General features: G+C 39.5%; 4 protein-coding genes across 9 annotated transcripts; 1 reads left to right on the top strand and 3 right to left on the bottom strand.

Annotated features, from left to right (window-relative positions):
- Positions 1 to 195: 195 nt before the first annotated feature.
- Positions 196 to 3,842, top strand: LOC131317943 (small ribosomal subunit protein bS6c alpha). The gene is made up of 2 exons (XM_058347659.1): positions 196 to 675; positions 3,424 to 3,842. The coding sequence occupies exons 1-2, from the start codon at positions 286 to 288 to the stop codon at positions 3,661 to 3,663; spliced, it is 630 nt and encodes a 209-aa protein (XP_058203642.1). The 5' UTR covers positions 196 to 285; the 3' UTR covers positions 3,664 to 3,842.
- Positions 3,843 to 4,419: 577 nt separating this feature from the next.
- LOC131317940 (auxin response factor 11-like) lies at positions 4,420 to 8,321 on the bottom strand. 5 transcript variants are annotated; one of them, XM_058347653.1, is made up of 12 exons: positions 7,922 to 8,321; positions 7,361 to 7,467; positions 7,136 to 7,231; positions 6,441 to 6,497; positions 6,199 to 6,351; positions 6,021 to 6,105; positions 5,702 to 5,810; positions 5,406 to 5,570; positions 5,188 to 5,301; positions 5,027 to 5,099; positions 4,825 to 4,942; positions 4,420 to 4,743 (listed from the first exon to the last, which is right to left on the bottom strand). In XM_058347653.1, the coding sequence occupies exons 1-12, from the start codon at positions 8,091 to 8,093 to the stop codon at positions 4,679 to 4,681; spliced, it is 1,314 nt and encodes a 437-aa protein (XP_058203636.1). In that variant the 5' UTR covers positions 8,094 to 8,321; the 3' UTR covers positions 4,420 to 4,678. The 5 variants fall into 5 exon arrangements, with proteins under 5 accessions (XP_058203636.1, XP_058203633.1, XP_058203635.1 ...); XM_058347650.1 differs by having other exon boundaries at positions 4,420 to 4,697; XM_058347652.1 differs by having other exon boundaries at positions 4,420 to 4,697; positions 5,702 to 5,792; positions 7,922 to 8,154.
- A 2,808-nt stretch (positions 8,322 to 11,129) lies between these two features.
- Positions 11,130 to 15,087, bottom strand: LOC131317942 (auxin response factor 11-like). 2 transcript variants are annotated; one of them, XM_058347657.1, is made up of 11 exons: positions 14,701 to 15,087; positions 14,202 to 14,308; positions 13,978 to 14,073; positions 13,283 to 13,339; positions 13,041 to 13,193; positions 12,863 to 12,947; positions 12,562 to 12,652; positions 12,266 to 12,430; positions 12,050 to 12,163; positions 11,889 to 11,961; positions 11,130 to 11,802 (listed from the first exon to the last, which is right to left on the bottom strand). In XM_058347657.1, exons 1-11 carry the CDS (start codon positions 14,870 to 14,872, stop codon positions 11,689 to 11,691), a joined length of 1,227 nt encoding a protein of 408 aa, XP_058203640.1. In that variant the 5' UTR covers positions 14,873 to 15,087; the 3' UTR covers positions 11,130 to 11,688. The 2 variants fall into 2 exon arrangements, with proteins under 2 accessions (XP_058203640.1, XP_058203641.1); XM_058347658.1 differs by having other exon boundaries at positions 12,863 to 12,920.
- A 3,551-nt stretch (positions 15,088 to 18,638) lies between these two features.
- LOC131317941 (auxin response factor 9-like) lies at positions 18,639 to 23,718 on the bottom strand. Its single transcript, XM_058347656.1, has 11 exons — positions 23,431 to 23,718; positions 23,006 to 23,121; positions 22,784 to 22,879; positions 20,758 to 20,814; positions 20,525 to 20,668; positions 20,348 to 20,432; positions 20,045 to 20,135; positions 19,740 to 19,904; positions 19,522 to 19,635; positions 19,361 to 19,433; positions 18,639 to 19,274 (listed from the first exon to the last, which is right to left on the bottom strand). Exons 1-11 carry the CDS (start codon positions 23,615 to 23,617, stop codon positions 19,158 to 19,160), a joined length of 1,245 nt encoding a protein of 414 aa, XP_058203639.1. The 5' UTR covers positions 23,618 to 23,718; the 3' UTR covers positions 18,639 to 19,157.
- Positions 23,719 to 26,252: the final 2,534 nt, after the last annotated feature.

Below are 26,252 nucleotides of genomic sequence, written 5' to 3'. Positions count from 1 at the left end.
GCAACGTCACCAAGTGGTTTTCTAAAAAACAGGAGGTTAATGTACACAGGTGCCGTTTTGATTTCCTTGACCTTACATCCAGGGTTCCAAACGCGAGGTTGTAGTTCACCGACGTCGTTTTTCTAAAGTCCCTTGCGCTTTGACGCGCCCAATCCCCTACATCCCAATCCATGGCCCTCACCCTGCACCCACGCCATTGACGCCAACGTCCTACTACTCCATTCCCCTTATCCACTTCAAAAAACACAGGAGAGAGAGAGAGAGCGCGAGCGAGCTTGCTCAACAATGGCGTCCACTTCAATCGCCTTAACCCTCACCTCCCCCTCATCTTCCACTCCCCTTCTTCGCCCACCACTACCCACAATCTCCTTCACCCGTACCAGCTTCAGAACTTTCCCCCACCACCACATCAGGATTACCCCAACCCGATCAACCAAAGCCCAGGCCTTCGATTTTTCCAGCACCTTCTTCGAACAAGGATTCGGGGGAGGCGACGACGACGACAACGACGAAGACCCGACGAACACTATCGGGTCGATCCTCATGGGCATCGATGACGAGGAAAAGGAGGAGCCCCAGTGCCCGCCGGGGCTCCGTCAGTACGAGACCATGGCCGTCTTGAGACCCGACATGTCCGAAGAAGACCGCCTCTCTCTTACCCAGAAGTACGAGGAGGTAAATTGATTCGTGGGTTGTGTTTCATTTGCTCGTTTTGAGTTCAGTTGAAGATTCTGTAGTTAAAGTAGGGCTTGCGTTGGTAGGATTTTTAGAGCTGTTTTTGTTTTAGTTGATTTATCTGACCTTGGATTCGACTCGTTAGCTAAGCTCTCTGAATAAATAACCATGTGAAAGTTACACATAGTGAGAGTTGAAATCCCTTTAGGCTCAGTTTGAGGACATGAATCTTGAAGGGAAGGAGAATGTGGTGGATTTCTTTGATTCCCGTGTTCAATGGAATGGGCCATAATATGAATGTGATTCGTAATGACATATCGACCAAGAATTACATTGTCCCATGGTAATTTTAGATATCAGGCTCAATCGTACAACAACCTGTAATAGTACCTGTGTAGTCCCAATGAAGATATGGGCGGGGGAGGACCAGAGACAGACGGCAATATGTGCACAAAATGTCTGCCTGCCCTCAGAAAGTTTTACCAGTAAAGTAGCGCCCCCTATGCCTCAAAAAATCGAGGAACTCTGGGATATGCTGTAGAATTATTTCCGCAAATCAAAGTTGGGAGGCATCAGAGAGGGCAATCCTAGAGAGCCGATTAATTTCTGTGCTTATTACCTTGCCTCTTCATTCTGAATTCAGAGCATTAGTAATGCACAACAACATGCTCAATCCACCCAAAAAATGAAAATGTCGACTTTAATAGATTTTGGAAATAATCCTTTCCTGAATAAGATTGTTGTAATGGACTTACCTCAGGTATTTGATTGTTGGCAATCTTATTTAACTTGGTTATAAAGTAGCATCGTACGATAATGAAACTCTGGAGCAACCAAATGATCCACATTATATGTCCCCGAATACTCTTACGAATGTAATGAGCCAAATTGCATACTAACTTTATGCTAAAATAGGATAAAAGTGTTTTCAAATCGGAATACGTATCGTGTATCGTTTTTCTCATTTTATGAATCGTATCGGGATACATGTTGCGTATCGTAAGATATGTTAACAGAACCTAATAGGCAAAAAAATAATAGTTATACTTAATTATAGTATAAAAATCTAGTGTATATTTGAAAATTTAAGTGTTTTATATATGAAAAAATGCTTTGAGGATGAAAAAATCCAAGTCTCTTAGGCAGGGTCTATCGCATTGAGGCTTTCTAGTGCCTGAGTTAAGGAAAGAGAAAAAGTGCCCTTATCTGATTCGCACAAAACGTGATCGAAATATGTTCTTTCTTTTATTCGAGCTTTGAGTGTGGGTATTCTTTAAATGATTTTGATACGACCATAACTAGATGAAAAGATCAGAACGCATTTGGTGTTCCACTTCTCAAAATATTGTATGATTTGTTCTCTCTAGGTAATCTTAGGATACGCTGTGAATCGGGATACGCTATAATATTGTAGATACGCCACCGTATAGTAGGATTTCTATACAAAAAAGATACGGGGTGTGATACGTATCAATTTTGGAAGGAGACGATATGAATTGTAGGATACGTATCCCGTATTGTAAGATTTTAACAACCATTACAAGTGTAACCTGATGAACATTCAGGAGTGCCAAGAAGTGTCAAAACTGAAACTTTTTGAGGATCCTTTGATAACCCTTTCAAGGTGTGGTTGTATTGCTACCTGGACTTGGAAGCTTTGGGGATGCATAAGGTTGCTCAATGTACTACTTCTAAAATCATCACTTCTTATTAAGCCATTATTATTTGGCACCCAACATTAAGTCTATTTGAAACTTCAATGAGTCCCTAGTAAGAGTTATTGCAGTCTCGTTGTATTTATTCTGACTCTTGATTTCTGTAGTTTACCTTAACCTTGTTTTTCGTGGAAACAAGTTAGCTGTGGGTTAGAATATGGTTGAATGTGAGACATTAAGGTTCCATGTCAAGTCTGATTTTCTCAAATTATAATGATAGAAGTTATGAGTGTTGATTCTACCAGTGAAGTTAATATTTTATTCAGTTTCTTTACATCCCATATAGAACTGTATGTCTCCATCTTTTGGTTTGCAACTACCATCCCGTGAAGTTTATCTTACTCCACTTTGTTTTTGGTCACTCATGGAGTCAAAATGGCATCTTATTAGTCATCTTTCAACTGATATTGCCGAATGAATTATGAAGACTATTGGTGTTAATGCTCTCTTTTGGGGGTTGACATTACATATTTCCTGTGCATATTACCCATTAAAACTATTAGGAAAGTTAAGCGATTCTGTGTTATTGTATTAGTAATTTAAGAACTCGACTTATGGTTCCAATAAATCAGTTTGGTTACTTTGTTCCCAAAAAATGGTAGTCCATGACTCCATGATTGATAATTTGATATGTTCAATATCTTTGTTGAAGTGTTGCTTTCTTGCATCGCGAGGCATTTCTTTATTTATAATCAAATAAGAGATATTATGTCATGTAGAAAGGAGAGGCTGTCAACCCAAAAGGTCCTACATCCGACCATGTATATCAAATAACTCTGCGAGATCCAGAAATTAGTCTAGCGTGGCGTAGCCTTCCTTGGCTTCCCCAACTATCCAAACTACTAATGAAAGCATTAATCAACATAATGAGCATGTGAAACCTTAGGTAGTATCGTGCTAATGAATTCCTCTTGGGGTGTTGCCATCTTGTGTGGACCAGTGAAATGAGCATATGAAACCTCAGGTATCATGTTGTGAATTGGAATATTGATTTTGAAGGAGATTAATGATGCGTTTTTTTCTTTCGGTGCAGTTGCTTGTCGCCGGGGGTGGCATGTACGTGGATGTGTTCAATAGAGGAGTTATCCCTCTCGCCTACCCCATCAAGAGGAAAAACAAAGACGGAGTGGTCAATACATACTTGGATGGTATCTACCTTCTCTTCACTTACTTCACCAAGCCCGAGTCCATGCCAGTTCTCGAGGAAACACTGCAAACAGATGATAGTGTAATTCGATTCTCCAGTTTTAAAGTAAGAAAGAGAAAGTACTGATGTGGGTACATTTTTTGGTAAATCAGTTGTGTTGCTGAGAGAGAAAGGAGGATACAAAACTAAAAGCTTTTGAGCTCATAGAGTTGTAGACCTCTTTCCCATCTCCTTCTTGTTGTGGATTTATTTGTTTGTGTAGCATAATCAATTTTCTGGTATTAAGAAGACATGCTTTCCCTGTTTGTTTGTTTGTTTCCTCTTCTTTACAGCTAATTTACCTTAAAACTTGAATTCACACATTTGGGAGACTGTTTACAAAGATGAAAATAGTAAGCAACAATTATTCAGTGTCCCTGCAACATTCCTTCATAGGCGTTCAACACCACACATTTGGGTGTCGAAACGAAAAACTCCGTTGGAAAACAAGACGAGAGAAGCCTATTCTTCATATTCTAATTCTAATTATATTGATACCAAAGTTGAGCTAATAAGTTGTATAACATCATGCGGGATCGTTTTCCCTTTGATTTTTGTAAAAAAAAAATGGCACATCAGAAACAAAAAACAAAAACCGCTAAGATTGTAACCAACTAATACCACAAAATGGTGTAACGTCTTCACCACCGTTAGCAACCAAAAAGGATGACATAAATATTTACATGTACAAGAAAAAAGAAAGAAAGGGGGAAGTGATTTTGCCACTCCCCTTTGTGTCTTTATTAAATGATTTATTTTGTGAGAGAAGGGGAGTGACATTAACAAAAATGAGAGTGGCAAAATCAATTCCCAAAAAAAAAAAGAAAGAAGAAAAAAGGAAGGTCACAGCGACTTTGATCACCAGGATTATTCATAATATGTACACAGATTCTGATCCTAACCATTCATTACTCGTATTAACACAACAGTCTTCGCATAATGAGCTGCGGATTGGCTATTGTTTTCATCTGTTCTCCACCTTCAGGCAACCGTGCTGTTAACTCCTCATCCGTGACTCTCACCATGAATTGGGACCTCAATTCGTGGTCGCGGCCCTCTACTAATCAGCACAAAGGGTTCAAACTTCCAAGGAGAAACCCTATCAGGCATTCGAGGGATTTCTCAAATCAACACCAAATAGCCAGAATGCAGCAGCAGATGCGGTGTCTAAAGGAAGAAAAGGAAGTCATGGCCATGCAAAGAACAAAGGGAAAAGAAAAGAAAAGTCTCCTTATCTGTGACTCTCACCATGAATTGGGACCTCAATTGGTGGTTGCGGCCCTCTACTCGTCGGCACAAAGGATTCAATCTCCCAAGGAGAAACCCTATCAGGCCTGGGAATTGATGCAGGTTCATCCCATTGAACCTGGGAAAAAATCAGAACATTTGGAAAAACAAAGCAAAAAATTGAAAACTACCTATCGCAAGTGAATAAGTCAACTAAATTTACCCTCAGAGACCGCCATTTCGAATTTTCCCATTGGGAAGAAAGATCCTCAACCCCCACTATGGTGCCTGTATAACTGACGACCAATAATAATGCATCATTATCTTCACTAGCTTAGCTCCAGTGGAAGAAATGCACATAACTAGCATGGGATGCGTTACTACCTTCTCCAAGGAGATACCTCCCCCTCAAATCTCATCTTGAATCTCATGCCGACTCCGAAACATTTGTTGACAGCTTCTAGGTACTTGTTCAAGCCTACAATGAATTGACTCATCCTGAAATTTTTTATATCAATGCAATAAATTAAACTTGAATTCTGTGTGGTCTCTGAAACACAAAGAGCTTTCCGAGTACAAATCGCAAAAGTAAAAAAACATACCTCGGCTTGTTGGAGACAACAAAGAGGGTGCGGGTAGCCACAGCATGAGATGCAGCTGCTAGATCTCGTAGGTGCATGCTCTGACTTGAAATTATTGATGTTGGCATAGTGCACTGTTGACGAGCAGCACGCCGAACACCGACTCTTAGTTCTCCATTCTCTCCCCTAGAGGAAACAAATTCGTGTGTGTTAACATGTCTCTACTCCAAAGCAGTTGCAGAGAAAATAAGAAATAGTTTAGTGGGGATATTAGACATGGAACGAAACAAAACAAATATAAAGGACAAGAACAGTACCTCAGGAACATGACACTATCCCCAGCAACTAGTCTTTTTGATGTAACAAATGTACTCCATCCTGTTGTAAGCAAATGCCTCCTGGGTTGTCCTGCACATATATATTGTCCTGCACATATATGATACATAGGTGAAATGAGGTCTCAGTTGCTCGAAGACAATTTATAGAACTGATGTTACTTAACCTGCAAACATTTGATCATATAAGGGTTACTTCCTGTTGCGAGTCTCGACAATCAAGGAAAGATGCTCTCCCTTCCTAAATCACAGCTGCATCAGAAGAACTAGAAGCAAAATGGACAAAACTTAAAACCATTACCCCGAAAAATATGCCTAAATGGCCATTCCCTGCCATGAAGATCCTTGGCTATCAGTTCCTGCATGGGTGTTGGCTGATTCATATCCTGAACAAGGATATCAAGTAATTTGATCAACAAAATGGCAATAACGAAAGAACTGAACAAGGTCAAAACAAGTTCAACATGAGGACGATTTACCAGTGCAGGGAAGCATTCATTGGCGTGCCTTTGAAGAGCAGAAAATCCACCATGAGTGCTAGTATCAGAGGCAGTTAAAGCCTTGCAGAATGAATAAACTATTGGCGACAGAGGTTCCGGACGGTACGAATCAGGGCTTGTTGGTTCACTTTGCTGCATATATAACTTATGACGCTTAATAACGACGAAAAGTCCATCAGAAGAATAGGAAAATTAACTTCACAGGGTTCATATCTTCATACATCTTGCTCTGGCACTAAAGTAATTTGAGCATAAACCTCATCAGTGTCTTGTTCAGCCTACAATCACAACCAATGATCTTGCAGAATCAACCACACATTGAGTTGCTGAATCAAAATTAGCGATTGAAAAAAAAGGCAATTCATTGGGATATAATATTGAGAGTATTCATCCTACAGTAGCAGATATTGATTACTTAAAAACTAGCCTAAAGTGGTTTAACTGAAAAAGCAGAAGGGCATGGGATGTCAATCAGCGAAATTGAGAAGCGAGACTACAATAAAATATACGAATTTATTACTTTTTAGTTCATTGTGCGTTAGGTACGTAGCGGACAACATGTAAAAGACTCCGTTAAACATTTATGACATGAATCCATTTATGACGAAGAAAAGAGATTCATGTAGCCTTCCCCAGTTGATTTGTAACTTCATGCTCAACTCGGTTTGGTTTGGTTTGTGAAGAGCATCTCTGGCCCATACCTTTTTTCCTACTCAAACTCAAAATTTAAGTGAAAACCCTCTAAAATCCACTCCTTGACCTAAACTCATACCATGCAAAACGGCCGACCCCAACTGACTGGGATACAAGATGTAAGTTTGTGTTAGGGTTTGTGAAAAGAAACCCAAGTTTCCAGCACTTTCTCAGGAACCAAATAGAAACTTAAATTAGCAATAAGAAGCCAAGTAGAGCATACCCGAAGCTGAATGTCCATAACACTACATAGGATCTTTGAGGGAAGATTGAAGAGCGGAGCTCTCTGATTCAGTTCCTGATTTGCTGATGCATCCAACTAATAAAACCCCAAAGAAATGTCATAAATTTTAGAACCCAGATAACTCAAAAAACACAAAACACCATATAAAATTCTTAAGTCAAATATCCGGAATATGAAACTGATCTGAATTCCTACTGACTTAACTTGTTCCATATGCCCTTGGGGAAAATAGAACACTCTTTCCCCAACCCTTGGAACGTCCACCAATGGACCAGCACAGGCCTTCCATAGCTCTTTGTACAGAACCAAATCTACATACAAATCCAAAATATGAAACCCCCCCCCCCCCCCCCCCCCCCCAAAAAAAAAAAAAAAATGGAACTTGTAAGTTATAAATCAAAAAAAGAAAAGGGTTGTTTCGAAATTGACCTTGAGATGAGAAATTAGGCTGTGAAAATTAACCTCTATTTTCCATGATAAAAAGCACAAAGTAAAAAAACATGGGGTTAAAAAAGAAAAAGAGAAGGCCAGTAGGCCACCCTTCAAATCATATCGATCAGGTGCTAAAAAAGACTCTCTTCCGTGTGCTCAAATTCTCACTTAACTGATCCACCAGGTTTGGTAAGTATCGTGTATTTCTTTGTGGTGAGATTACAAACAATGCATTGCCATCCATAACTACAGCATTTTAGTAAGGGGACGTTGTGCGTGTAGCAGTGTTTATCGCAGGCAGGAGAGTTTCATTTCTTCTGTAGAACTACAAACCTAAGATCGAGGTGAGGAGAGAGAGCCAGTCCTTGGACACGCACTTGAATCGGGCCATGGATTTTGCCGGCAAACGTGCAAGGATTTCTGTAAGGAGATCGACGTTGTTGGCAATAAATTCCTCCACCGGTGGGATTTCCGACGGAGCGAGAATCGCCTTTCCCTTATTCATTCTGGCAGATGACCTTCCAATGCTTTACCGGTGACGGTGACCAATTCGCCTCCCTATATTGTAAACTAGAGAGAACTGATTATTACAGGGGGGGAAGGGGATTAGAATTTGATAGACCTTCTTAGAAGGGATCATCAATCAGCTCCAGCCGTGGAGCGTCTCTGATGAAAAAGGAAGTTGGTTTTGGTAGTTGGTAGTATTGCCTTTAGGCTTGATGAGGTTAAGCTCGAGTCTTTGAGGAAGGCCGTTTCACCGACTAAAATAAGTTGGATTAAATGTGCTTCTCGACGGAAGGGAGCCTAACTTTTTTGGGATTAATTTTTATCCGCCGGCGGTGGACATATTTTATCCTAAAGGGTGACTGTATTATGGAATGAGAATTTTTTCAGCGGTCTTTTTTTTTTAAAAACCGTTCATCTTCTAAAACCCGCAGAATAGTATATTTGTGAAAAAAATCAGCTTGATCATACATCAAAAATTAGATTTTGATTTATAATATGGATGGTCATGGTTTTGAAGTTAAATTGTCCTAACCGTCCATTTCTATAAACCAAGATTCGAGTTTTGTTTTGATATAAGTATCAATGTTTGATCAAGCTGATTTTTTTCACGAATGTACTGCTGTGGAAGCTATTCAATGAACGGTTCATATTATAACAAAACACGATAAAACCCACAAGGCCGTGGTGAAAAGAATTTAAACTCATTTTTTATACAAATTTTCCCTTCTGTAAATTCAGCTTTTGATAATAAAAAAATGTTTTCCGCAAGAACATAGAGGCTGATTTTACGCGGAACCTAAGTCCCTGCAGTCAGCAAAAAAGACCGTAGTTTGCAGCCCCCAAAACAACGCCTTGGGGGCAATTTACCCTACATGCAGTTGATTCTTCCCTGACTCACCAAATTGGACTAACAAACACGGATTGAGGGAGTATCTTTCTCTTAGGGTGCAAATGAATCAAGCTATTCGTGACATGTTCAAAGCTCAACTCGGTAAAAATTGGTTCGAATTTGTTTCATGTAGTAAATAAATCGAATCTGACAGTATTCGACTCGATTAGACTCACGAACCTAGAATATATGTATATCATGACAATTTCATCTCTAAACTTGTATATGTAAAAATTTGTGTAACTTATACATGTGTAAACTTATATCTGCAAACCAATTGGGGCTAGCTCACAGTGAGCTGCTCACTTGTAGGTCAGGATTCGAATCTTTCCACCTGCGTGCATGTGTTCTTCCTTTCTTTCTTTGTTTCTATGATGGGTTTATTTCTTATATTAGTTGAGCTGCTGGACTTGGTAATCCCATGAATAGTTGTAGTGTCCCGTGATGTGTACTTTGTAATTTATACATGATATAAATAATCTCTTGTATTGATTGACCGAAACACCCCCCCCCCCCCCCCCCCTATATCATAATAAGAAGGGAAAAAAACCGAAATGGTCCATGTAGTTAAGTGTTTGTGTCAATTTGGTCCTTGTAGTTGTAATTGACTGGATTTATACTCTGTACTTTCTATTTTGTTCCAATTTGGTCCAATTGTTAACTGCCGTTAGTTCGCCGTTAGTCCCTTTAAATAAAGAAGACAAAAATAAGCCAATAAGCCAATTTTTTCTTCTTTATTCAAAAAAAATTGAATTTCGATGGTAATTTTTTACTTTTTAGGTTCCTCTCGTCATGACGAAGCAATAATCTCCAAAAAACTAACAAATGCGAAGAAAAAAAATTGAATAACGACAACAACAACAAAAAAAGCCACTTTTGCTTATTTAGCCGAACAACTCTTGAGTTTATGTAATATTTTGACTTTTAGACATGGTTCTTTCTCATGTTGTGACTTTTGGATCTATATCATGTTGTGACTTTTGGACATGGTTCAATATGCATTTTCAGCATTATGCAGAAAAATAAGGCATCTCAGTATTTGTCCATAAGTTGAACAGGTAGACAATACCTGTGGTTATGTTGCCTCATGGCTGATCATGAAAATGCCGAATTGGAGGGCAACTTTTTGTAGAAAACTATAACCAAATTTCTTCTCAGGTGCTTCAATATCAATGGAGAATGGAAGAATGAGCTGTATTTTGGTTCAGATGTATATTAGGTAGGCCTGTGCAAAAAGTCCGCCCACCCGCGGACCCGACCCGAAGGGTCTTGGGGGGTCGAACATGTGGTTCGGACAGGTACGAGTTCATTTTCTGTTAAAAATCAGATTTCGGTTCCGGGTTGGTGTGTTTCTTACCCGACCCGACTCAATCAATTCAAAAAGATTAATTCAGTCTTTTGGTCGGACCCGACCCGACGTAAAGAATTGGGCTCGCGGACAGTTCTTACTTCTTTTCGGTTCATTTTGCGGGCCTAAAATATTTGTTACCTGACATGTCGGGCCGGGTTCGGGGGTCAAACCCGACCCGTGCACACCCCTAATATTAGGGCAAGAGGGGAATGAGAGAATTACTGTTTTAACCCCAAAAAAGGGGGTCATTTGATTTTGCTGTTAAAAGGACTAACGGTGGACTAACGGCGGTTAGTAATTGGACCAAGTTGGAACAAAATGGAAAGTACAAAGTGTAAATCGAGCCAATTACAACTACAGGGATCAAATTGACACAAACACTTAACTATAGGGACCATTTCAGTTTTTTTCCCTAATAAGAATTGTATAATTAACTTGAACATTTATAGACTTTTACAAGTAGGATATGAACTTGTATATGTTTTTACAATTTTATAAATACATGAACAGATTTATGTATATAATAAAAATTTACTTGCAGCCCTAGATTTGTATGAGAGCATAAGTACTTGATATTTTTGCCTTGGTAAGACTTGTGAATAAGCTCGAGCTCGACTCAAACTCAGGCAACCTTGATTCGAGCTCGATTTGGTTAAAAAAAATTAGCGAACAAACTTGAATATTCAAAAAAATTGGCTCATTTGCTGCCCTACGTACTCTAAACAACGAAATTTTCCCTTTCCAAACGATGGGTTAGCAAATACAAACAGTGAAAACAATAGAGAGAAATTGCGTTTGACCCAAACAAAGCCTTTAACCAAGACCTTCATGTAGAGAAATTCAAGTCATAAAACTCTAAAAACAAACAACGGAAACAAGTCCTTACTACGTACGGTACAGCAAAGAAAAAAAAAAAGGGCAAAAAGGTCTCAGCGACTTTTTTTTGAACCGTAAAAGGGTGAGAGGGGGCAACCAGCATAGCAGCCCCCCTAGGCGTGACCATAGGGGCTCCCTGACCGTTGTGGAATGCCCGGTTGAGCCATAGCTACTACTCGGGAGAGCAGGTCGTCACCAGAGCACCACTTAGGTACATAGTTGGCAAAGGGCCCTGTCCGCGAAATACAGCACCGAGACGAAGTCCTACGGTCTCAACGATTTTGATCACCAGGAATATGCTAAATATGTACACAGATTCTAATCCTAAAAACAGTCTTTGCATAATGAGCTGATTGGCTATTGTTTTCATCCGTTCTCCACCTTCAAAGAACCTTCAAGCAACCGTGCTGCCAACTCCTCACCCTCGGCCTTCTAATCGTCGGCACAAAGGGTTCAATCTCCCAAAGAGAAGCCCTATCAGGCTTTCGGGGGATTTCTCAATTCAACACCAAATAACAGTGTTATAGGTTCAATCTCCCAAGGGGAAACCCTTTCGGGCCTTGGAATGGATGCAGCTTCATCCCATTGAACCTGGAAAAAAATCAGAACATTTTGAAAAACCAAAGCAAAAAATTCAAAACTACCTATTGCGATTAAATAAGTTCAACTATATTTACCCTCAGAGACCGCCATTTCGAATTTTCCCAATGGGCAGAAAGATCCTCAACCCCCACTATGGTGCCTGTAAATCTGAAATCCAATAAAAATGCATCAGTTTCTTCACTAGCTTAGCTCCAGTGGAAGAAATACACAGAACAAGTATGGAACGTGTTACTACATTTCCAAAGAACAATCCTCCCCCGCAAATCTCATCTTGAATCTCCTGCCAACTCTGAAACATTTGTTGACAGCTTCCAGGTACTTGTTCAAGCCTACAATGAATTGACTCATCCTGAAATTTTTTATATCAATGCAATAAATTAAACTTGAATTCTGTGTGGTCTCTGAAACACAGAGCTTTCCGAGTACAAATCGCAAAAGTAAAAAAACATACCTCGGCTTGTTGGAGACAACAAAGAGGGTGCGGGTAGCCACAGCATGAGATGCAGCAGCTAGATCTCGTAGGTGCATGCTCTGAGTTGAAATTACTGATGTTAGCATAGGGCACTGTTGACGAGCAGCACGCCGAACACCGATTCTTAGTTCTCCATTCTCTCCCCTAGAGGAAACAAATTCGTGTGTGTTAACATGTCTCTACTCCAAAGCAATTGTAGAGAAAAGAGGAAATAGTTTAGTGGGTATATTAGACATGGAACGAAACAAAACAAATATAAAGGACAAGAACAGTACCTCAGGAACATGACACTATCCCCAGCAACTAGTCTTTTTGATGTAACAAATGTACTCCATCCTGTTGTAAGCAAATGCCTCCTGGGTTGTCCTGCACATATATAATACATAGGTGAAATGAGGTCTCAGTTGCTCGAAGACAATTTATAGAACTAATGTTTCTTAACCTGCAAACATTTGATCATATGAGGGTTACTTCCTGTTGCGAGTCTCCACAATCAAGGAAAGATGTTCTCCCTTCCTAAATCACAGCTGCATCAGAAGAACTAGAAGCAAAATGGACAAAACTTAAAACCATTACCCCGAAAAATATGCCTAAATGGCCATTCCCTGCCATGAAGATCCTTGGCTATCAGTTGCTGCGAAGATGTTGGCTGATTAATATCCTGAACAAGGATATCAAGTAATTCGATCAACAAAACGGCAATAACAAAAGAACCGAACAAGGTCAAAACAAGTTCCACATGAGGACGATTTACCAGTGCAGGGAAGCATTCATTGGCGTGCCTTCGAAGAACAGAAAATCCACCATGAGTGCTAGTATCAGAGGCAGTTAAAGCCTTGCAGAATGAATAAACTATTGGCGACAGAGGTTCCGGACAGTACGAATCAGGGCTTGTTGGTTCACTTTGCTGCATACATAACTTATGATGCTTAATAACGATGTAAAGTCCATCAGAAGAATAGGAAAATTAACTTCACAGGGTTCATATCTTCATACATCTTGCTCTGGCACTAAAGTAATTCGAGCATAAACCTCATCAGTGTCTTGTTCAGCCTACAATCACAACCAATGATCTTGCAGAATCAACCATACATTGAGTTGCTGAATCAAAATTAGCGATTGAAAAAAAAGGCAATTCATTGGGATATAATATTGAGAGTATTCATCCTACAGTAGCAGATATTGATTACTTAAAAACTAGCCTAAAGTGGTTTAACTGAAAAAGCAGAAGGGCATGGGATGTCAATCAGCAAAATTGAGAAGCAAGACTACAATAAAATATACGAATTTATTACTTTTTAGTTCATTGTGCGTTAGGTACGTAGCGGACAACATGTAAAAGAATCCGTTAAACACTTGTGACATGAATCCATTTATGACGAAGAAAAGAGATTCATGTAGCCTTCCCCAGTTGATTTGTAACTTCATGCTCAACTCGGTTTGGTTTGGTTTGTGAAGAGCATCTCTGGCCCTTACCTTTTTTCCTACTCAAACTCAAAATTTAAGTGAAAACCCTCTAAAATCCACTCCTTGACCTAAACTCATACCATGCAAAACGGCCGACCCCAACTGACTGGGATACAAGATGTAAGTGTGTGTTAGGGTTTGTGAAAAGAAACCCAAGTTTCCAGCACTTTCTCAGGAACCAAATAGAAACTTAAATTAGCAATAAGAAGCCAAGTAGAGCATACCCGAAGCTGAATGTCCATAACACTACATAGGATCTTTGAGGGAAGATTGAAGAGCGGAGCTCTCTGATTCAGTTCCTGATTTGCTGATGCATCCAACTAATAAAACCCCAAAAAAGGTCATAAATTTTAGAACCCAGACAACTCAAAAAACACAAAACACCATATAAAATTCTTAAGTCAAATATCCGAAATATGAAACTGATCTGAATTCCTACTGACTTAACTTGTTCCATATGCCCTTGGGGAAAATAGAACACTCTTTCCCCAACCCTTGGAACGTCCACCAATGGACCAGCACAGGCCTTCCATAGCTGTTTGTACAGAACCATACCTACATACAAATCTAAAATATGGAAAAACCCAAAAAAAAAAAAAATGGAACTTGTAAGTTATAATATAAATCAAAAAAAGAAAAGGGTTGTTTCAAAATTGACCTTGAGATGAGAAATTAGGCTGTGAAAATTAACCTCGATTTTCCATGATAAAAGGCACAAAGTAAAAAAACATGGGGTTAAAAAAGAAAAGGAGAAGGCCGGTAGGCCACCCTTCAAATCATATCGATCAGGTGCTAAAAAAGACTCTCTTCCGTGTGCTCAAATTCTCACTTAACTGATCCACCAGGTTTGCCATCCATAACTATAGCATTTTAGTAAGGGGATGTTGTGCGTGTAGCAGTGTTTATCGCAGGCAGGAGAGTTTCATTTCTTCTGTAGAACTACAAACCTAAGATCGAGGAGAGGAGAGAGAGCCAGTCCTTGGACACGCACTTGAATCGGGCCATGGATTTTGCCGGCAAACGTGCAAGGATTTCTGTAAGGAGATCGACGTTGTTGGCAATAAATTCCTCCACCGGTGGGATTTCCGACGGAGCGAGAATCGCCTTTCCCTTATTCATTCTGGCAGACGACCTTCCTATGTTTTACTGGTGACCAATTCGCCTCCCTGTATTGTAAACTAGAGAGAACTGATTATTACAGGGGAAGGGGATTAGAATTTGATAGACCTTCTTAAAAGGGATCATCAATCAACTCCAGCTGTGGAGCTTCTCTGATGAGAAAGGAAGTTGGTTTTGGTAGTTGGTAGTATGGCCTTTAGGCTTGATGAGGTTAAGATTGATTGAGTCCTTGAGTAAGGCCCGTATCCCTGACTTAAAATAAGTTGAATTAAAGATGATATATTATGAAAAAATGACGTGTTTCGGTAGAACGGGACCTAACTTTTTTGGGATTAATTTTTATCCGTCAGCCCCCCACAGAGTAGTATATTTGTGAAAAAAAATCAGCTTGATCCTACATCAAAAATAAATTTTGGTTTATAATATGAATGGTCATGGTTTTAAAGTTAAATTGTCCTAACCGCCCATTTCTATAAACCAAGATTTGAGTTTTGTTTTGATATATATGTATCAATGTTCGATCAGGTTGATTTTTTGCCCGAATATACTGCTCTGGAAGCCATTCAATGAACGGTTCATATTATAATAAATACACGGTGGAACCCACAAAACTGTGGTGAAAAGAATTTAAACTCATTTTTTATACAAATTTTCCTTCTGTAAATTCGGCTTTTGATAATAAAAAAATATTTTTCGCAAGAAAATAGAGGCTGGTCTTACGCGGAACCCAAGTCCCTGCAGTAAGCAGTAAGCAAAAAAGACCGTAGTTTGCAGCCCCCAAAACAACGTCTTGGGGGCAACTTACCCTCCATGTAGTTGATTCTTCCCCGACTCACCAAATTGGATTGACAAACACGGACGGATGGAGTATCTTCCTCTTAGGGTGCAAATGAATCAAGCTATTTGTGACATGTTCAAGGCTCAACTCGGTAAAGATTGGTTCGAATTTGTTTCATGTAGTAAATAAATCGAATTTGACAGTATTCGACTCAATTAGACTCACGAACCTAGAGTATATGTCATGACAATTTCATATCTAAACTTGTATATGTAAAAATTTGTGTAACTTATATATGTGTAAATTTATATTTGCAAACCAACTGGGGCTAGCTCACAATGAGCTGCTCACTTGGAGGTCAGGATTCGAATCTTCTCACCTACATGCATGTGTTCTTCCTTTCTTTCTTTGTTTTCATGATGGGCTTATTTTTTGTATTAGTTGAGTTGTTGGACTTGGTAATTTCATAAATAGTTATAGGGCCTCGTGATGTGTACTTTGTAATTTATATATAATGTAAATTATTTCTTCTATCGATTGATCGCAAACCACCCCCCTCCCCCCCATATTTGCACATAACAATGATCATATAATTAACTTGAACATTTATAGGCTTTTACAAGTAGGATATGAACTTGTATATGTTTTTACAATTTTATAAATACATGAACTGATTTATGTATATAATAAAAATTTACTTGCAGCCCTAGATTTGTATGAGAGCATAAGTACTTGATATTTTTGTCTCGATAAGGCTCGTGAATAAGTTCGAGCTTGACTCAAACTCAAGCAACCTTGGCTCAAGCTCGATTTGGCTAAAAAAAAATTAGCAAACGAACTTGAATATTCAAAAAAATTGGCTCATTTGCCGCCCTATGTCCTCTAAACAAAGAAATTTTCCCTTTCCAAACGATGGGTTATGTGGGCACGCGCCCTAAAATCTTCGATTTTAGTTTTAAAAATCGGGTGTGGCCCTCTTTGAAAAGCGCGGCGAAACGCCTCGATTCAGAGTCACCACTCGGGTTTTAGCGGTGAAATACCCAAGGAACCGAACTCAAAAACGCTTGCCACGTTCGTTTGATTTTGAAAAGGCATAGACCGGTCCGTCGTCACCTTCGATATCTGAGGTTCAGGAGCCAGGTTACTAGAGGGGAAGGGTTTTATGGCACCCTTCTCGCCCAATCCAGAGATTGGTCTCTACTCAGGCATTTTGTTTTGTAAAACACTTGTATTTTTCTCTCATTTGATCATTTTTTAACCAGTTAGGGCGGGGGAACAGTTAATGGGGATAAAAGCTGTAACAAGTTGCATTTATGTGACAAAATATTTATGAATGACTTGATTGCAATGCTAAATATAGATTGAGAACAAGCACTGAGCAACCCGAATAAATTGAAGTACGCTGCCCTGAAGGGACGTGAGTAGATTCTGTGCCAACATACACTAGCCAAGCCACTGCATGCTGATTAGACCTACGCACGCCACCACCAAACTGGCGTACTCCACTTGTTTGATTTCTCAGCCTTTGTTCGCAATCCTTTGGGCTCTGGAAAGGGACCAGCGCACACTCAGGACAAACCACGCAGTTAATAAAGCAGAAATAAATATATTTACAAACAGATGAAACGGCTTCAAGCCATGAAAAACAGAAGAAATACCACAAAAACAGTGTGGGGATATAAAAGAGGCCAAGATTAAACTAAGATGCAAGGGCCAGCCACTGGATCTTGGGACAACTGCCGTACACCAGTCATAGGATGCCGTACGCAGGTTTGACCCTCATCCAGTGTATGGCTTTACATCATCTGGGCTCTGGAACACGACCAGAAGGATCCCAGAGGCCTTTTGAACAGATAGAAGGTAAGCATAAGCGACAACATCTAAGCAAATCCGAATATACAGAAAGCAGTAAACTGTTTATTAGCATGCAAGGGTGATTGACAGAAAAATGAGGTGACAGAAATGATGATCCATGATCCCCACGCCAGTAGTGCTCGTACTGCCATGACTGGCGTACGGCATAGGTGTACTGGCGTGCGCCATGTAGCATCTCATTCGATGGTTGTATTTTACCAGTTTAAGGCCAGGACTAGTATTGCTTACTAGCCTGGACCTTGCTGGTCCCCCTCAGGAGCTGAAAATAGAAAGGGACGTAAAGGTGGTATACCTTTTTGTGTTGAGGTTTGAAGGTGGTATTGAGCTTTAAAGGTTGAAGATGGAGGTTGTATGGGGACTGGACATCAGTGGGTGTATGGGAGTGGGTTGCCTTCCTTTTTCTTTCAATGGAAGAAGAGAGATAGAGGGCAAGAAGAGAGGAGAAGAAGACCTTTTGCTTCTTAATGTGTCTAACCCCTTGCAAATGAATGCAAGGGGGGTATTTATAGAGGAGAGAGAGACTGAGATCAGTTTGATCTAGGGCCTTGTTTGGCTGGTTGTAACAAGGATGGAGCCTCCCATGCATTAAATGCATGGGACTTGCCTTGATGGGGGGTATAGGAGAGACAGAGAACGCCTCTATCGAGAGTAATCATCAGGGAGACTGTAGCCGACGTCACGGTGGCACAAAAGTCTCGTCCATGTGGCTGAATAAAGTTGATTTGACTGGATTGGACCGGCGTGCGCCATTTATGGACCGGCGTGCGCCAGTTATAACTGAGTCAACAATCGATGACCGACACGTGGCAGTTAACTAGCGTACGTCACCAAGGTACTGGCGTAAGCCAGTTGGGTTTTGCTGGGGTTATTTGGCTCTGGTTTGAAGGTTGTGAAACGGGTTTGAAAGGGGTTCGGGATGCTCAAAACTCAAACGTACCATCGTCCTCAAACTGTTCTCGACTATAATCATCATTGGGAAAATAAAAGATCGACAAATAACGTTATCTGGTCAGTCCAGAATGGGGTGTCTACAGGTTAGCAAATACAAACAGTGAAAACAATAGAGAGAAATTGCGTTTGACCCAAACAAAGCCTTTAAGCAAGACCTTCATGTAGAGAAATTCAAGTCATAAAACTCTAAAAACAAACAACGGAAACAAGTCCTTACTACGTACAGTACAGCAAAAGAAAAAAAAAAAAAGGAAAAAAGGTCTCAGCGACTCTTTTTTGAACTGTAAAAGGGTGAGAGGGGGCAACCAGCGTAACAGCCCCCCGGACGTGACCATGGGGTCGCCCGGACTGTTGTGGAATGCCCAGTTGAGCCATAGCTACTGCCTGAGAGAGCAGGTCGTTACCAGAGCACCACCTAGGTACATAGTTGGCAAAAGGCCGTGTCCGCGAAGTACAGCAGCGAGACGAAGTCCTACGGTCTCAACAACTTTGATAACCAGGAATATGCTTAATATGTACACAGATTCTAATCCTAAAAACAGTCTTTGCATAATGAGCAGATTGGCTATTGTTTTCATCCGTTGTCCGCCTTCAAAGAACCTTCAAGCAACCGTGCTGCCAACTCCTCATCCTCGGCCTTCTAATCGTCGGCACAAAGGTTCAATCTCCCAAAGAGAAACCCTATCGGGCATTCGGGGGATTTCTCAAATCAACACCAAATAACAGTGTCCTAGGTTCAATCTCCCAAGGAGAAACCCTTTCGGGCCTTGGAATTGATGCAGCTTCATCCCATCGAACCTGGAAAAAAATCAGAACATTTTGAAAAACCAAAGCAAAAAATTCAAAACTACCTATAGCAATTAAATAAGTTCAACTATATTTACCCTCAGAGACCGCCATTTCGAATTTTCCCAATGGGCAGAAAGATCCTCAACCCCCACTATTGTGCCTGTATAACTGACGACCAATAATAATGCATCAGTTTCTTCACTAGCTTAGCTCCAGTGGAAGATATACACATAACAAGCATGGAATGTGTCACTACCTTATCGAAGAAGAATCCTCCCCCTCAAATCTCATCTTGAATCTCCTGCCAACTCTGAAACGGTTGTTGACAGCTTCTAGGTACTTGTTCAAGCCTACGATGAATTGACTCGTCCTGAAAGTTTTTATATCAATGCAATAAATTAAACTTGAACTTCGTGTGGTCTCTAAAACACAAGGAACTTTCCGAGGAAAAATCACAAAAGTAAAAAATCATACCTCGGCTTGTTGAAGACAACAAAGAGGGTCCTGTGAGCCAGAGCATTATATGCAGCTCCTTGAACTCCTAGGTGCATGCTCTGGATTGAAATCACTGAAGATGGCATAGGGCACTGTTGACGAGCAGCACGGCGAACACCGACTCGTAGTTCTCCATCCGCTCCCCTAGAGGAAACAAATTCGTGTGTGTTAACATGTCTCTGACTTACCAACTCCAAAGCAATTGTCGAGAAAATAGGAAACAGTTTAGTGGGGATATTAGACTTGGAAGGGAACTAAACAAATATAAAGGACAAGAACTGTACCTCAGGAACACGACACTATCCCCAGCAACTAATCTTTTTAAATTAACAAATCTACTCCATCCTGTGTCAAACATATGCCTCTTGGGATGTCCTGCACATTTTTAATACATAGGTGAAATGAGGTCTCAGGTGCTCAAAGACAGTATTAACACTTTTGTTTCTTAACCTGCAAACAGATGATTATATAAGGGTACTTCCTGTTACTAGTCTTGAGTCTCTCGGCAATCAAAGAAAGATGTTCTCTTTTCCTAAATCAAAGCTGCAACATTAGAACTAGAGGCAAAAAGGACTAAAAACAATTACCCCGAAAAATATGCTTAAATGGCCATTCCTTGCCATGAAGATCCTTGGCTATCAGTTCCTGCATAGGTGTTGGCTGATTCATATCCTGAACAAGGATATCAAGTAATTCGATCAACAAAATGGCAATAATGAAAGAACTGAACAAGGTGAACAAGTTCAACATGAGGAGGATTTTACCAGCGCAGGGAGGCATTCATTGGCGTGCCTTCGATGAACAGAAAATCCACCATTAGTATCAGAGGCAGTTAAAACCTTGCAGAATTTAAGAAATGGAGTCAGAGGTTCCGGAGGGTACGAATCAGGACTCGTTGGCTCACTTTGCTGCATACATAACTTATAATGGTTAATAACGGCGTAAAGTCCATCAGAAGAATGGAAAAATTAACTTCACAGGGTTTTAATGTTCATACATCTTGCTCTGGCACTAAAGTAATATGAGCATAAACCTCATCAGTGTCACGTTCAGCCTACAATCACAAACAATAATCTTGCAGAATCAACCATAGATTGAGTTGCTGAATCAAAATTAGTGATAGAAAAATAGGAAATTTTGCAATATAATATTGAGAGTCTTCATCTTACAGTAGCAGAGATTGATTACTCCCCCTGCCACATAAAGCCAATGCAAGTTAAAGCAATTCCAATGAATGATCAAGGACCCATTGTTGGATGCAAGCTGACAGAACTGATCTTGAAGCAATGCAATTCTGTACAACCATCCAATGAAATAGCTCCACCTTTGGAGGACATATGTTCCTCCACATTGTGAGTAGACCAGGATCTTCAAAGTGCTTTTGAGTTTCCAAAATCTAGCCGAAAGTAGTTGTAGGTGTGGTCAAAATTATTAATCATTGACCAAAGAAGACTATTTGACTCTCCAATTAGCAACGGACACGTGGCAGTATAGTCCGCGAGGAAAAGAGACGTCGGTCAAACCTTGACCTGAAAAAGGAGGTTTGACCATCCAATCTGGGAAAGAACACGTGTATGAAAAATGGAAGGAGCACCCGCGGAAAGCATCCGCAGAAGAGGAAGTCTCCGCGAGAGTCAGCCTACTCCGTCGAAGTTGAGAAATGAGCTCTAAAGACCACTTCAACAGCAGAGGACCATGGGTGAAGTCCCGCGAGTCAATGAGGTCTGCCGATTACGAAGAAAGATTTAATTACAGAGTCCCCAGAGTTTCATCCAGACCACAAGGCAGGGTCTAGAAGGAGCTCTGCGATGGGAACTCGATCGCCGCAGGTTGCAACCTTGCTCTAGCGGGAATAGGGGAGTCTCTTGTGGCTTGGGATGGAGGTCACGTCACGGAGAATCGAGTTATCCTACGGAAAAGAGTCCGCGGGAGGACGAGTTTCTCCAAGACCCAGAGGTGTAGGAGGGACACGTGTTGGGGTTTCATAGGAGCGCCATCCAGGGCCTGACCTAGGCCCAAGTACCCTTTAAATACCCCTGACATTCCTCCTGATTGGACAGAGTTGACTTTTTCTAGAAAGAGTCTGTGAGTACTGAATTTGAGGAAGGAGAACATTCTTCCCCAGAGAAAAGGTGACCCCACTCATTCCGTCCGGAAAAAGCCAGATGTTAAGCCTCGTAGAAAGAAACAAGGGACACGCTACCTTTGTCTCTTCTGTACCTCTTGCTATTTCCCTCACCCCACAAGATTACTCCTCCCATCCCCCTACTGACCATCGGTCAATCGCACCTCTCCAGCTCACGATAGATCTACACGTAAGCGACTCTCCGCGGAACCCCAACCTACAGTAGTTTAACTAAAAAGGCAGAACGGCATCGGGTGTCAATCAGCCGAAATTGAAAAGGGAGACTGCATGAAAATAAATGAATTTTTTACTTTTTAGTTCGTTGTATGTTAGGTAGTTGACAGCATGTAAAAGACTTCGTTAAACACATATGACATGAATCCATTTATGACGGAGGAAAGAGAATCTTGTAGCCTACCCCAGTTGATTTGTAACTTAAGGCTTAGTTCAGTGTTGTTGTTTGGTTATTAAGAGCATCTCCAACCCTTAACCTTCTTCCTACTCAAACTCCAAATGTAAGTGAAAACCCTTTAAAATTCACTCCACTCATTGACCCAAACCCATAGCAAATTGAGTTTGACTCAAATTTTGCAAGGCTATGATTTCTCTCTCAAATTAACAATCATGCCATTAATAAAGCTTTTACTCAAATTTGTACCTAGATTTCGGTTTTCCCATCGGAGTGCATCATACCAATAAAGCTTTTACTTAAATTTTTACTCAAAATTGAGTAAGGGCTAGAGAAGCTCTAACTTTAGTTGATTAAGTCGATTATAATCAAGCAAAATAGCCAACCCCAACCGATTGGGATACACCGATACAAGACGCAAGTTTCCAGCACTTTCTCAGGAACCAAACAGAAACTTAAATTAGCAATAAAACGCCAAGTAGAGCATACCCGAAGTTGAATATCCATAACTCTGCAAAGGATATTTGAGGGAAGATCGAAGAGTGGAGCTCTCTGTTTCGGTTCCACATTTGTTGATGCCTCCAACTAACAAAACCCCAAAAAATATCATAAATTTTAGAACCCAGATAACACAAAAAACTGAACACTATATAAAATTCTTTAATCAAATATCGGAAATATGAAACTGATCTGAATTTTTACTGACTTAACTTGTTCCATATGCCCTTGGGGAAAATAGAACACTCTTTCCCCAACCCTTGGAACGTCCACCAATGGACCAGCACAGGCCTTCCATAGCTCTTTGTACAGATCATCACCTCCACAACCTGTAAATCAAAACAAATCAAAAATAACAAACCCAAAAGAAAAAACTGGAACTAATAAATCAAAGAAAAGAAAAGGGTCTTTTCGAAATGGACCTTGAGATGAGAAATTAAGCTGTGAAAATGGAAAAAAAGTTTGGGTAAACAATTATTTATAACGCCGCTTCCACGCTTGATGGGACCCACATGTGAGCGTTATAAACAACCACAATATTTGATACGGCCAATATATGCTAGTGGAGTAGTATTATTCACAAAACAGCATGTTACTACTTACTTGTAAGCACCACGAGTGAGTGTAGAAATACAAACCTGCGATGGAGGAGAGGAGAGAGAGCCAATGCTTGGACACGCTCTTGAATCGGGCTACGGATTTCTGCGGCAAACGTGCAAGGATCTTCGTGAGGAGATCGACGTTGTCGGCAATTATTTCCTCCGCCGGTGCGAGTTCCGACGGAGTAGCCATGAGAATGGCCATTCCTCTTGCTTCCTCGTTCATATTGCCCCCGGTAGACTAGAAGGGACTCCAATCTCAATCTGGGTTGGTTTTTTGGTAACTGGTAAGGTTAGAACAACTCAGTGTGATTGAAAACAAGTTCTCCTAACTATGCAAATCATAATCCATATATATAGATATTGGCGAAGGACCGGAGACGTCAACTTAGTAAGAGAATGAAAAATAATTATTTAAAAAATAAGAAACTTTCGCAGATCAAGGGCTAAGAGCATCCACAATGTAATAATTAAAATTAAAAGATTGCTAAAGTTAACAATGTTTGCTCAAAAAAGTGCTCACATTGTAATAACCAAACTTAGGAACCTCTTAGCAACTCATCAAATTTTGACCTTTGAATAACCAAACTTAACAATTTTTACCAATAACCAAAACTCAATAACCAAACCCAATAACCAAATTCAAAACTAAAAAATTAAAAAACACCCCACATTAGAATCGTCTCATCGAGACAAATAATTTGGTGTGATCGGGTGCGTGATTGAAACTCGTTTGCAATTGGACATAGATGCATTGCGTATTGTTGGGGGGGGGGGTTTATAGGGATACAAAAATAACCAATGCGGAGATCAAGTTTGTTAAGTTTGATTATGAACTAAATGGATAATCAAATGCTGACGTGGCACATTTTGGTTATCGATTTTGATTATTCCCATTGCGGATGCTCTAACTATAACTAAAGCGCTATTATTTACCGTCTTTTATTTTCTCCTATAGCCCGTTAAAAAATTTCAGTTATACTCGACAGTTAGTTACCGAAATTGAGATATATTTTCAGCATCCAATTACCGAAATATAATATTTTTTTCCACAGTTATTTACCGAAAATGTATGTTCGGCAGTTGTTTACCAAAATTTGAACATATTTTCGACATGTAGTTATCGAAATAACCGTGTTTTCAACAGCTATTTACCGAAATGTTATGTATGATTTTCAACAACCATTTACCGAAATGTAGTGGGCTATGGGAGAAAATAAAGGGCTGCGAATAACATCGCACTATAACTACGTTTCTACAAGATATTAACAAAAGTTTTCATTTTGGAAAAATTTCACGTAGGCACCTGACATTTCATACAAATCGCACATAAATACCTGACTTTTCTTAAATTTTATATAAACGCCTGAGCTTTCTAAAAACTCAACAATTCAACACCTGACATTTTTTAAATTTCATATAAACACCTGAGTTTTTTAAAAACTCATCAATTCAACACCTGCCGTCACCCTTCCGTCTAAAACCAAACGGAAAAAAATTAAGTGCTCTAATTTTTTATTTGTTTGAACCAGTGCAAAGATCTTATTTTTTTGATCATTTTATTCTAAAGAATCATAATTAATTTTTGACTCTAAAGCTCTCGTTAGTCAGTCCTAAGAAAGTCGTATAATCAAATACCTCTTAGGGCTAACTAACGAGAGCTTTAGAGTCAAAAATTAATTATGATTCTTCAGGATAAAATAATCAAAAAAATAAGATCTTCGCACTGATTTAAATTGATTAAAAATTAGAGCAATTAATTTTTCAATCATGTATAAACCGTTTATATATTAAAAAATGTGGTTAAAAAATTAAGTGTTCAAATTTTCAATCCGTTTAAACTAATGTGAAGATCTTATTTCTCTGATCATTTTATCCTAAAGAATCATAATTAATTTTTGACTCTAAAGCTCTCGTTAGTCAGCTCTAAAAAAGTCATAGAATCAAATACCTCTTAGAGCTAACTAATGAGAGCCTCAGAGTCAAAAATTAATTATGACCCTTTAGAATGAAATGATCAGAGAAATAAGATCTTCACATCGGTTCAAACGAATTGAAAATTGGAGCAATTACTTTTTCAACCATGTACAGACCGTTTATATATTAAAAAATATGATTAAAAAATTAAGTGCTTAAATTTTCATTTCGTTTAAACCGGTGTGAAGATATAATTTCTCTGATCATTTTATCCTAAAGAATCATAATTAATTTTTAACTCTAGCTCTCCTAAGTTAGCTCTGAGAGATATTTGATTTTACGACTTTCTTAGGGCTGACTAACGAGAGCTTTAGAGTCAAAAATTAATTATGATTCTTTAGAATAAAATGATCAAAAAAATAAAATCTTTGCACTGGTTCAAACAAATAAAAAATTAGAGCACTTAATTTTTTTCCGTTTGGTTTTAGACGGAAGGGTGACGGCAGGTGTTGAATTGATGAGTTTTTAAAAAACTCGGGTGTTTATATGAAATTTAAAAAAGGTCAGGTGTTGAATTGTTGAGTTTTTAGAAAGCTCAGGTGTTTATATAAAATTTAAGAAAAGTCAGGTATTTATGTGTGATTTGTGTAAAAGGTCAGGTGCCTATGTGAAATTTTTCCTTTCATTTTATCAAAGCATGGAAGAAAATAACTTCTTTTTTTTCACTTTCTCTTACTTGTCTCTCTCATTTTCACTTTCAAACATAAATTCCTTTCTAATCAAACGGATTGTAATAATATAAACAAAATTTTCGAACTACTTTTACTATAATATGAAAAGGCAAAAAAATACTGAAGATGAAAATACACCAAGCAGTTGTCTTTGTAATTTTAGAGCCGTTACATATGAATTTTTTTAACTTTGGTCTACATTTCTATACTTTT

The sequence above is a fragment of the Rhododendron vialii genome, chromosome 2a (assembly GCF_030253575.1).
Source record: "Rhododendron vialii isolate Sample 1 chromosome 2a, ASM3025357v1".
NCBI classification, from domain to species: Eukaryota; Viridiplantae; Streptophyta; class Magnoliopsida; order Ericales; family Ericaceae; genus Rhododendron; species Rhododendron vialii.
Note: the sequence above shows the minus strand (reverse complement) of the source record. Positions and strands in the feature narration are given on the sequence as shown.